Source organism: Triturus cristatus, chromosome 8, assembly GCF_964204655.1.
Source record: "Triturus cristatus chromosome 8, aTriCri1.1, whole genome shotgun sequence".
NCBI classification, from domain to species: domain Eukaryota; kingdom Metazoa; phylum Chordata; class Amphibia; order Caudata; family Salamandridae; genus Triturus; species Triturus cristatus.
The window spans coordinates 6,008,389-6,021,006 of NC_140591.1; the positions used below are offsets into that span (position 1 = coordinate 6,008,389).

At 47.5% G+C, this 12,618-nt stretch overlaps 1 protein-coding gene across 2 annotated transcripts in view; it reads right to left on the reverse strand.

Moving 5' to 3' along the window:
- Nucleotides 1–12,618, reverse strand: part of GDAP2 (ganglioside induced differentiation associated protein 2) — a 471,310-nt gene that overhangs the window by 375,158 nt on the left and 83,534 nt on the right. For both annotated transcript variants that reach the window (XM_085620706.1, XM_085620707.1), the window contains exon 2: nucleotides 5,697–5,941. In XM_085620706.1, the coding sequence (XP_085476832.1) occupies nucleotides 5,697–5,875 (179 nt within the window). In that variant the 5' untranslated portion in view covers nucleotides 5,876–5,941. The remainder of the gene's footprint in view (nucleotides 1–5,696; nucleotides 5,942–12,618) is intronic.

Below are 12,618 nucleotides of genomic sequence, written 5' to 3' on the forward strand. Positions count from 1 at the left end.
GTTTGAAGATTCTGGAAACGCCTAGACATGAAAACCAGGACTTTATACAAATATCCCGTATTCATTTTTAACACTGCTTTTCTGCCGTTTATTACTTTCCCTTATCAGTCACAGACCATCAGAGCAGCTCTGCAACACATTTTAAAGTGACTTACTCGTACGTTTCATGTTTTAAATATGCACTGTTGTATTTTTAACGCTGTTCTTTCTTCACTTTAAATACAGCAGCCCTTAGAAAAACACCACAACAGACTTCATCCCCCACAACCATTGGGAAAAAAGTCCTGGTTCAAACTTCAACAATGTCCACTCATTTGCCTCCTCAATATCTGCATCGTCCTTTGTCACTATCGCCTCTTCCTCTCGACATTCTTAACCCTGTTTTGACCCTTCAGACCCTTACTAGTGGGCAGATGGCAATGGCCCACCCCATCACCTGTCTGAATCGCTTGCAAACATTGCCCTAATCTGCCTTCGGACAGAAACCACACCTGGAGCCGCTCACAAGGATGCCTCCCTGGCAGTCAATGCAGTTCACATCACGCCATCACCTTCCTCCTGCCCAGCACCCACAAATCATGGACACCTCAACCCGTGATTCCCAAACGATGGGTTAGGGACACCAAGAACTTCGACCACGAGAAACTGGCAGCGCGATGTGAGTCTGACCTTCCCCCCTCCTCCCCCCCCCCACCCGCCACCACCACAGTACACATCGGTCGCCAACCTAGGGGACCATTACTCCTCCACCATATCCGACATTCTCGATGACCTGGCACCTCTAAAATTAAAATGAACCCAGATCAAAGATAGAAATCCCTGTTTCAGCGGATCCCTCAACAAGGAGACGAGATCCCTTCGACAGACTGAACGTAACTGGAAACAACACCCATCTGCAGCTCATCTAAATCTCCTTCGCCAGGCCAGGAATGCCTACAGTAAGAAAATCCTCAACACTAAAAAAGAATTCTTCAGAACTGAACTGGAGAACGCCAAAAAATCGACCTCGCAAGCTGTTCGACTTGGTCAAACACCAATCCCACAAACTAGCGAAAACCTCCAAAGAAACACCTAAACCCCTAATATCAAGCGAGGATTTCTCTTCCTTCTGCGAAAAAATCTCTGCCCTTGGAATTGAACTTAAATCCGCAACCCACCACCAAAATCAAAATCAGCCAGCTCCACCTCTTCTCTCCGCGTTGTCCTCCCAAACCTCACCCGAAAACCTAGCGCACTGGTCCAACTTTAAAATCTATGACGATCAATATCTCGAGAACTCTTGCCTCCTTAAAACCGAACAATCACTTCAATGATCCTCTCCCCTCTAACTGCCTAGCTGCCGCCTCTCAGGCTATCATCCCTCCCTGGACCTCAATAATCAACGCCTCCCTCCTACAGGGCTCAATGCCTGATTCACTTAAGGCGGGCCAAAAAAAAAAACGCGCTGGACCCTGCCTCCGCTGAGAACTAGAGACCCATTTCCAACATCCCACTCCTTGCCAAAGTTCTGGAAATATGTGTGCAACAGCAGCTAAGCCTACACATCAACAACTTTCACCTGCTAGATGACTTTCAATCAGGCTTCAGACCGGGACACAGCACAGAAACCACCCTCCTCCACATTGTTGATGACGCTCTCCAAGCCCTCGACCTAGGCAAAACCTGTCTCCTAATCCTCCTAGACCTTTCCTCCACCTTTGATACGGTTAACCACAAAATTCTCCTAGAACGCCTCAAACTCAGGATGGGGTTGGATGGCACCGTCCTTGAATGGTTTAGATCCTTCCTCCAAAACCGCTCACAAAGAGTCCTCATCAACGGTGATCTAGCCGCCCCCTCTCCAGTTTCTGTTGGAGTCCCCCAAGGATCAACCCTCTCCCCTACCCTCTTCAACCTTTACCTTGAACCTCTCACCGAGTGCTTCGTGCCACCAACATCTCCTACCTTAAGTACGCCGACGATACACAGGCCTACATAAAAATCTCTTCACCTGAGGACATTTTCTCCTAAACGAGGCCCTGAAGCGGACAGTCCATTGATTCACCGCCAACCAGCTTAAACTCAACGCAAATAAAACTGAATCTCTTCTGATCTCCCCACCCAAACCCAATCCAGGGATCCAGGAATGGATCAAGACCATCACTGCACTAAACTGCCCTCCTACCATTGTTGACTCGGCGAAATCCCTTGGAATAACCCTTGACGGCAGCCTGAATATGCGTGGCCATATAAACTCGATGACCAAAACGGCTAGATTCCACCTGAGCTACCTAAGAAACCTAAAAACCCTTGCTCAATGTGTCTGACATTAAAACGGCAAACCAAGCTCTAGTTATTACCAGACTTGAATATGGATGCTCTACTCTTGCAGGGCTACCCAAGAACTCTCTGGCCCCATTGAAAGACTGCCTCAACACTGCCGCCAGACTCCTAACGGGTTCAAAAAAAATTGACCACATCTCTCCCCACCTCAAAGCTCTGAACTGGCTTCCCCTAGAGGCCAGAATACAATTTAAACTGGCCTGCATTACTCACAAAGCTCTGTACTCGAATTCCCCTACATTTCTCGCACAAAAACTCGTGATAGCCGGAGGAGCCAGAAACTCCCCATCTGCCAAAGACGTGTTGCTGCAACCAGCACGCTTCCGGAAGAAAAAAAACCTACAATCGGGCCTTCTCTGGGGCCGCACAAATAATCTGGAACTCTCTCCCACCCGCCGTCAGAAGACTTCCGTCCTTGGCACACTTTAAGAGGGAAACCAAAACTTTCTTAATTGTAAAGTATTCATTAGATGAGGTATTTTCCCATCACCTCATCGACATGTTCCACCCTCTACCACGGCATTATCCACGGCCTCCACGGATGATACATTTTTCTGCACTCCTGGGCATCCCCCCCCCCCCCCCAAGAGCTGAGACTGCGTGCCTTCTTGTATATTATACCTATCTGTTTTAATTTTGATCCCACATGTAGTAGCTTGGACCTCAGACGGCGTGCTCCTCCTGTATAATGTAGCTTTTTTGTATATTATATCTACCTGCCTTAATTTCTATCCCACAAGTAGCTTGGACTTTAGACTGCGTGCTCCTCCCGTATAATGTATCCCTACCTCTCTCAATTTGATCCCTCCCATCCTTACGCTTTGTATTCCTCCCCCCTCAATCCTGTAAAGCGCTCCGATACCCTCACGGGTCTGGTTCGCGCTCTATAAAACTATAAAATAAAAAAAATAAAAAATAAACATCCTGCTCCTGAGCTGTGACCTGTGAACAGACGACGCTGTGGATCTAATGAAGGGCAATCTTTCCATCTCCTCCTCCATTGAGGATATGAGAGCTGGCAATAAAATGGGCGCACATCTTCTCTGTGACCCGAAAACACTGATAAGGGTCGGCAGTGAAAGCCATTATTATCAGCACGTAGCTGGTAAGACCGGATATCTTCAGTCTGAGAAAGAGCCATCTAGCTGGATTCAGGGCATCAAAGTGTCGGTCCCTTGAATGGTAAAGGCGGTGTTCAAACACTCGCTGGCCAGCTTCATTCACACGCCGTCCCTGCTGGTGATATGATACAGCTTCCTGCTGTCGTGCGTTTCCTGCTTGGCCCATTGTAATTTTCCCTATGCTAGCCTAATTGTGCACGTTGCTAGATAAACACGCTTGCTTTTGTACCACATTCTACTTTCACACGGAAACTGCATATGTTTTTGCATTCGGTTCTTTTCCTGAGATTTAGTCCGAACACCATATATCAAGTCAAACAACAATGTCCGTTGTTATTCCATATTGTCTGGCACTAGCACAATACATAACACAAGAATGCAGCTGTTGTTTATGTGCGCACGTCATATTATAAATGAGCACATGAGCCACAAACACACACATGGAACAAGAGTTGTGAGACAAGAGCACAGCGCCGGCTGAGATGTAGAGCGTCCATCTGTGTATGCTATGGTACGAGGTCTGCCAGTAGTCCCAGAGATCTTTTATATGTAATCATTTAGCAAAGTAGCAAGGGAGACGGGGTTTAGGCCACTCTTTCCTATAAAATGACAGGGATTTTCATGACATATGGATTATTAACTATGCGAACAGTGATTTTAGTATGCATTTGTTCTCGAATTGTGTCACGTATACTGCATTTCAGAGCATGTGAAAGGGTGTGTCTGGTTACTGCGATCCCTGAGAGGGTTGTGTTCTGGGGTGCCAATTCACTTGTTTCTCTGGTAAGGTTAGGAGGGCAAGTGAGGCACAATTGCGAGTCCCTGAAACATGGTGCCCCCAATGCTTGGTCTGGAAATTACTTACGGAAACTCCAGGTAGTGCTTGTCCAGAATACCCTCGCACCTTTTCTCCGACACGTCCATGGTGTTGGGGATTTCTCCTCCACCTTTATTAGGCAATATCTGGCTCTGTTGGTTTTTAGGTCTCGCTAGCGTAGGCTGCGCACATGCGCAGTCTCGCTGGCAGGATTTAATGTTTACAGGTATTTTCTGTAAGGGGCTTTAAGCCCCGCCCCTCTTTTCCATTGGCCGGCGTCACCGTTTATGCTAAACAGTGGTCAGCCATCGGAAAAGAGCTTGTTGTGACGTTTTCGCTCGGCTTTTTGAGCCGTCCCACTTGGACGGCCTCGCCTGCTTTCCTTCTGAAGTAAAAGGTTTCTTATCTTTATGGGGCCAAACACATGGCCCCATAAAGATAAGAAACCTTTTAGCCAAACGAAAACGTCATGGCGAGCGCTTGTTTTTTTTGGCGTGTGCTCGTGTGTCTAATGGAGCCCCTCGAAAGATTCAATATAACTCATTCTCAAGCTGAAGACTGAGCAAGTAATATTTCACCAATTTGAGGGATCTTCCAGGTCACCCCAGACACTCCAAATCGCTTCTACTCATCAGAACTTTTAGTCAGTATCATGAGGAGCTTTGAAGGTTACCGGTGCACTTCCCGACAATCCATTCCGAAATGAATTTCTTTCTCGTAGAACACCCATATCGAACCTTTGTAAATTGTCTTAAAACAGTAAATCGTTTCGTGTATGAAAGAGTGAAAATCTTATACTACCAACGATGAGCATGAAATGATTAGTACCAGAGAGGGGTACCGACAGAGAGCGGTGCCTCACAGCCTGAGCGGTTGCCAGGTGAGGCGAGGTACACACGCGCAACAAATCGGGTAAACCTTCCAGAACCACTCTCTGTAAATCATCCTGGACTCACAGAAGGGTTCAGGTTGTATTGTTACCGATTTTTCCTTGTTATGTTTGCACAACAACACTAGTTTTTTGCAGCGGCTTTTCTTTGGTCCTGACGAAAGCCTGGATTTAAATATCCGTTGGCTGAAACATGTAGACCAGTTTTCCAAAACAGTTATTTGCTAAAGCTGTAAAAGCACCGTTTCTTTGTTAGCTCCTGGTTCCCAGATGATGAAGCGAGCCACTTCCAGTGGGTGATGGGAACCCTTTTTCCATACACATATATATGTATATATACTGATATATATACGCTTGTAGCCAGACTCTATTGATTACTCAGCTCATGTTTTGTAGTAGTGTAAAGGTCACACAGAATACTAGACTTAAAGTTTTTATTATATATATTGCAAGTTGATTTGGGGATTAGAAACTGTTCAAGTCTTTAAACTCATCCCTAAGACCCTCACTCTTTCTGAGATATCGTATTATTGAACCTCAGCCTTACCATAAAATCACCTTTGAACTGATGTCCGGGCGGCATGGGAAAGGGGAGCACATTTTCCCATCAGGAACAACCTTGCACCCCACATTAGAGGAGTTTGCGGGGTCTGCCTCATAGGAATCATTCCAACTCTTCAGGGCATCCACGTCCACAAACTGCGACGGCGCTCCCAGGGGATCCATGGAGCGAGCGCTTCACGCCGATGGGGCCCTCCACTCTGAAGGATGTGGACTCCAAGGGAGCACTCTCTGTTGACACAAAAGAAACAAGGCATAATGTTCTCCCTTGACCCAGAATTACACAGCAAAGAAACATCCCTAATATCAATGTAGAGTGAACATTGCTATAGAGTCTGAAGGGATCTGATCACCCTTGACCCGGAATGACATACCACAGAAACATCCCTAAGCATCAATGTAGAGTGAAGATGGTTCCAAGTCTGAGGGGATCTGACAAAGAAGCATCAATGTAGAGTGCACATCAGGGCTTGAAGTGGCCCGGGCGCGGACGGTGCTAAGCACCAGCAGTTCTAACAAGCAGGAGCAGAGAAAGGCTCCCCATTTCTGCCCTCAGCCTCCGGGTGAAAAATAAATCTCAAGTTTGCAGTAGTGCCACCCTTCCCTGCCTCTGGTGCAACTTCAAAGAGACTCGGTTTAGTACTTTCACAGTCCCATCATTTCACTGAAGCGTTTTAAATATTATATACAACGAAGCAATAGTTGTTGCTTATTTATCTTATGCAACTAACAACCATTGGCAAAGCAAATAGTCCTGGCTTGTTGTAGGTGGTAATTTTACTTGTTCAAATATATATCTGGAGGCAATGACAGAAGCAGGAAGTTACCATTCGGGCGACACAGAAAGATAAGCACAGATTGTTAGCTTACTTTTTAAGCAACGCCCTCATTACATCGGCCACGCCTCTTTGAGACCCCCCCAGTTTTTTCATCCCACTTAGAGCCCTGGTACGCATTGTTATCAAGTCTGAAGACATCTTATCACCTTTGAGCTGGAATGACGTATCGCAGAAATATTCTGGCGCATCAATGTACAGCGCACATTGTTATCGAGTCTGAGGGAATCGGATGATTCCATGTCGGGACCGGAGGCGAGGGTTATGCACAACTTTCTTCACTCTATTAATAACAAGTATAAAGGTAAAAAAAAAACACAGGAACAATACTACAACTCCCATGAACCACAGGTAGTAACCAGGGCCACCAATAGCCCAATCCAGTAACAGTCCCATAGTCTATAACACATATAACACAGAACATGCCATAGTCCTTCCTCTCTCTTCACTGCTCTAGGTCAGTTAATGTGCCCTTGCATTCCTTCCTGTATTGTTAGTGGGATGGTGCTGCTTAGTATCATATTTTATTGGAGTGTGATTTTATATTTCATTGGCGAGCATGCGCCTGTATTTGAGCCTCCCCGCACGGCAGGCGCGCTGCCCGCGTGAGTCTTCCTTCTGATGCGCGGCTGCGGTAGGGGACGCTCTTCCCAGTGCATTCTTCATGCTGCGGAGCAGCAGTCAGCACTCCCCAGCGGCCGTGTAGCGCTGAGAGAGGTAGAGGGTCTCCTGCTGTGTGCCTCCTCTCTCCAGCCCTCCTCTGGCACCGCAGAGGCGGTAAGACTGCAGGGCCTGGCCCATGTTTCATGTGTGAATCACTGCAAGTGTGGTAGGAGTACAACCTTGGAAGGATGCGGTTTTTCTATCCTATCACCAAAGCAGAGCACCAGCGAGGGGGCTGCATCTTTACAAATCTCTCAGGGCGTAAGGACGCTCTCATCCTTAAACAAAATGTAGTCCCGAGGGACCAGGACTTTTCTCCCTCATGTGCCTCTGAAGAGGCATGTTCGATCCAGAGGGCATCTATCGGCCGCGATCTGCGCAGTGGGTCCCTGACAAAAAGGTAGCGGAGTATGTACCGAGCAAGATCCATCAGCCACTTAGTAAAGAGGTTAGGGCCCGACTACCGGCAGAGTGCCCCCAAACTGTCCCTAGGCGATAAGGTCACAGCCACCCCAGAAATCGATCCTAAATTATGCACATTCTTCGCCAAATACATGCAGGATTCCAAGAAAAGGATAGACGGGTCCAGGCGGGCGTGCCAGGACAAGTTTCTGGATGTAGTGGGTCACTCAACCAAGATCATCGAATTGGCGGAAAATGCCAAGCAGTCAGGGAAACTCCTACCAACAGACGATGTAGCGGGCTGGGTGCAGAGGGTGACCTGCCTCCTGGGCCATGCCAACTGCGCCCTCTGCGGAGCGCCACCATTCCCTTCCGATCAAAATCGACCCCAGGCTGAGAGAAATATCAGCCTCAGAGGCAGGTCCAATAACGCAGGGTCCCCTGTTCGGCAAACCTTTCGTCAAAGAACTAGGAAAATGAGTCTCCATGTTCTCAGCCCTCAACAAATCTCAATCTTCAATGAAGAAGATCTTCCCGGGGAAGGTTTTTGGAAGGGCCAGAAGAGGCAGCCGTCGCTCCACCAGCAGCCAGTCCTACCAAGGGCCTAAGAGAACCTAAGCAAAGAGCAACAATGGCTGGCACGATGGCCGTCAAGAGACCTTCTATCCCTCCCACGTCTGCGGTAGAGGGAAGCATAACCAATCCAGGAGCAGGAGCCAACAACAGATACAACGGTAAGCCCCGTCCTGTCATCACCTCTCCGATTGGGAGGAGGTTGAGCTTTTTCGTACACAACTGGGCAGAGAACAGCAGACCAGTGGGTTCTAGAGACCGCCCAAGGCTACTACATAGGGTTCTACGGAACCCCAACACAAGACAGTGAGACCCCGCCCTCTGTCCTCCCCTCCTCCCAACACCCCCATCCCCCCCCCCAACCCCCCAAGATATGTCCCTGATAGACTAAGAGGTGCAGGACCTTCTGGGCAAGAATGTGATATGCTTCTCACACCTTCACCCCAGTGGTGTCGAGGCCGAGGGCTTCAGGTACAGAGATGCAAATATCCACAGAAGTGAAGCTGATGTCTGTCCTCTCCCCCCGAGACACCGCACACCTCGGTTACTAGAATAACACGGGAGGAGGACGGTATCTCTGGGGAGCGAAGAGACCGGAATGAGCCACCCAGGGAACCTCAGGATTTTCTGTAGGGAGGGCGCAGAGGATCTGTATCGCCAAAGAACCTGCAGCAATACAAAAGTAGAAATAGGGACAGGTTAGGACAAAACGCCTTCTCTTAAAAGGCGGACAGACTTCACTATAAGGCAGTAATGTGTACCCTCACATACTTACACCACAAAGTGCGGATGGGAGCTTTATAATGCGTGGCTTTGATACGGAGTGGTAGTTCTTGGTTTATGTCCACCTAGCCCCCAGACCCTAAGCACCCTCTGGAACAAACAAATAGGGTACTCACAACATTGAAGTCTTTCACCACTTTACAGTCCTGGGGAGTAGGATACAACGGGCGGTATGCATAGGCAGTAGAAGCATAACACTACTCTTATGGTCGCGTAGGCAATGAGGCGCTATGTGCTTCTTGTTCGGAGTACAAGGCTCCACTCCGTAGGAAAGGCAACAACAAAAAGAGGACTTGGACTAGTTTGCGGGAGAGAGGCGGCGCGCACGTCTTACTGCCGCGTGCATGCTCGTCAGCTGTGGAGGCAGCGCACCCGCGTACTTCTACCGATTACCGTAGGATAATGTATTCACACTCCCAGAACGTCACGGCGTTCTGAAGGGTCCAGGGGTTAGAAAGTAAGTAGCGCTTCCTCGCGCTTTACGAGTCGGCAAGTCCATGAGCAGCATACGCCAGTGTCCGCAGTGGCAATGAAACTAATAAAATATATATATTTTTTTTTTTTAAAAGGTGCAATGCACAGCGCAACTTGTGCTTACAGCTGTCACTCCGTTAGTGACGCATTAGCGCATCCAAGAGCGTCCAACGTAACAAGGTAGTCTTAGAGAATCTTGCGTCCTAGCGCATTCACAAGGTTTAAGAAAGTATCGGGCACTCCTTAGGTTGAATCCAGCTCCGTCCTCCGGGAGATAGGTTCGGTTGTACTCCTAGGTCACACAGGGCGTGGCTCAAGAAACAGGAAACAAAGCCAAGCACCAGGGATTCGAGTCTCTTCGCTTATAAGCTGAGCTTGTCAGCTGATTAGATCCCGGTGCAGTATGGGAAGGCACACATGTTACCCTCCCTCCTGATGCATTGTGGGTCGGGTAGTCTACCGTCTAACAAGTGGGTTCCTCAGCAACCTGTTTCTGGTCGAGAAGAGAGACAGGGGTTTCCACCCGGTGATCAACCTCGGGTCCTTCAACGAGTGGCTGATTTACCGCCACTTCAAGATGGAGGGTATTCACTTTCTCAGGGAAATGCTTCTTGAGGACGACTGGTTAGCAAGTCTGGATCTCAAGGACCTCTACTTGACAGTCCCCATCAGGTCAGAAAAGAAGAAAGATCAAAAATACCCTGAAGAAGGTACTCCGGAGGGACAGGATTTCTCTGCGACAACTGTCCAGGGTTGTTGGCTTATTATCGTCCTCGATACAAACCATGTGTGATATATCTGTGCCAGGAGGGAGATGCCGTGGTGGAAGTCCACATGGAGGCCTGGAACGGCGGGCAATCTTTGGCTCCCGTCCAGACCGGTTGGTAGAGTCAGATGGCAGCCGTCTGGGCTGGGAAGTCGGAGGCAGATGGACAGAGGAGGAACTGTCCTTCCACATCAACTGTTTTATGCTTCTGGCAGACTTGTTTGCTATTCAATCCCTCACGAGGGACAAGATATCGTGCTGCGAACCTTTGAGGATGGACAACACGCAGCAGTGCAATATATTAATCGGCTAGGAGGTACCCGTTCACATGATCTGGCGGAACTAGTCAAGGTTTTCTGGCATTATTGCCTCCAATGGCAGATCTCAGTGACCGCAGCATATCTCCCAGGAGCGTTGAACTCGGTAGCGGACTGGAACTCCAAACAACCAGCAACTGGAGACTCTCTCCAGAAGCATTTCAAGCGCTCATGTCACTCTGGGGTCCTTGCCAACTTGACCTTGTTGCCTCCAGATGGAAGACCAAACTTCCCCGCTGTGTCAGATGGCGACCGGATCCGGAGGCGGGGTGAACTCTTAGTCAATAGCTCAGGGCGATGCTTTCCCTCCCTTCCAATTTATCCAGCGAGTGGCAAGTCAGGTCAGGTGTCAGAAAGCCACTCTGGTGTTGACCACTCCGATCTGGCGCTCACAAGCAGGTTGCCCTTCTCTTATGGAGCGAGCATGGGCCGCTCCGGTATGTCCACCATCTTTTGTTGGGATCCTGTTGGGTGCCCCGGGCCACATCCTCTGGTCCTCCAGGGCCATCTTCATCTCATAGCATGGCAGATTTCAGGAGACGCTGGTGCTCCAGCTGAAAGGGCAAATTTACATATCCTCACTGCGTCACAGACCCATCATCAAACTAACTCATTTATACACGCATTCATTGGTGGGGCCCATAACACCAACACTCATACGTCTCACTCCGAATCTGAACACAGGAGGAAAGAAGCGCTGGACATGTGGGAGAACCTAATTACCTAAATGAGGAAAATTCTTTATATTATATACATCTGCACCTATAGAATCCTAACTTCAACATCAAGGCACTCCACCACTTGGTCGATGGACCAATTAGTTGGACTGGTTGATGGTGATTTAGAACCAGCTAAAACATATTAAAGCTTCGGAACCTTGGATTAATGAATGCCTTGTTAAAAGAATCACAAACTCATTTTCTGTTAATCAATGTTTAGTTTATCTAATTAACTTGTTTCGTTGGTATAATCAAATTTCAATCAAATCAGAGTTTTCAATTAATATTATTTTTGGCACAAATTTACATAAAATTATATTTCCCTAAAGTTTGATACTGGTAACCACTTCCAGAAACCCGTCAGCACTACATAAATCAAACCCCTTCTGGTGAAATCGTCCAGTCGGACGCAGGTTAAGACTCAAATAAGTCCAGGAAAAGGTATTGTGCTCGGCACGAAACAGTCCCAAAGGTATCCAAAGGACCAGGCAATTGTGCTAGCAAATCGACCCTCCTCACCAACAGTCACCGACGGAAATTTGGAACGCACACACCTCCCTCTTCTAAAGTTTCCCCTTATATAGTTAATTCTAGGATAATATGCAACATTTTCTAGTAGTAGAAGTGTTCTGATTGTCTAAACCCCCGAATTTTGAAATTCTGAACTCTGTTCCCAGGTTTTCTTGGTTCTCGGGGAATTGAACATGTCATCCTTAATTTGTATTCTTTTGTTCAGTTCTCATGCAAAAAGTTCCGAAGTAACAACATGTAGACCTCCGGGTACAGGTCGCCATTGTATTTTCAGCCATTCACATTTGCTTAGTCTTGGCAATCCCCCACGTTCCTATCCTTGACAAGGAACACGTAGTCTTGTTATTGGAGGTCGCCTGGAGATCTTCAGAGCCGTCCGAGTCTGCGCAGTCGACATCGCGCTCACAAGACAGTGGCCACTTCCAAACTCCATCTTGAATATCGCGGCCTAGTACGCCCGAATAACAACTTAAGCAAAAACAAACATAAAAGTAATTAATATACGGAAATGAAGATTCTACTGTTTAAACCCACACTAATCCCAATATATATTAGTATTGGCCTTGCTTATAGCAACATTTAAAGCAATGATACTCACCATTCCGCAACACCTGGAGCACAAACCATCACAGAAGCAACATGAATCATGCAATTTCTATTTCAACACATCCTACGGTTAATATGCGTAGCACAGTTAATCATTAGATTTATTAGCCATGCAATTAGCATTTTAGTCCCACGTGTAATTTGTGTTTATTAAGGAGCATGTATTGATTAATAATAACACTCCAAACAGTTAATACAGGTTAATATTTAGAATAGTTACGTAATGAGTATTTGGTCA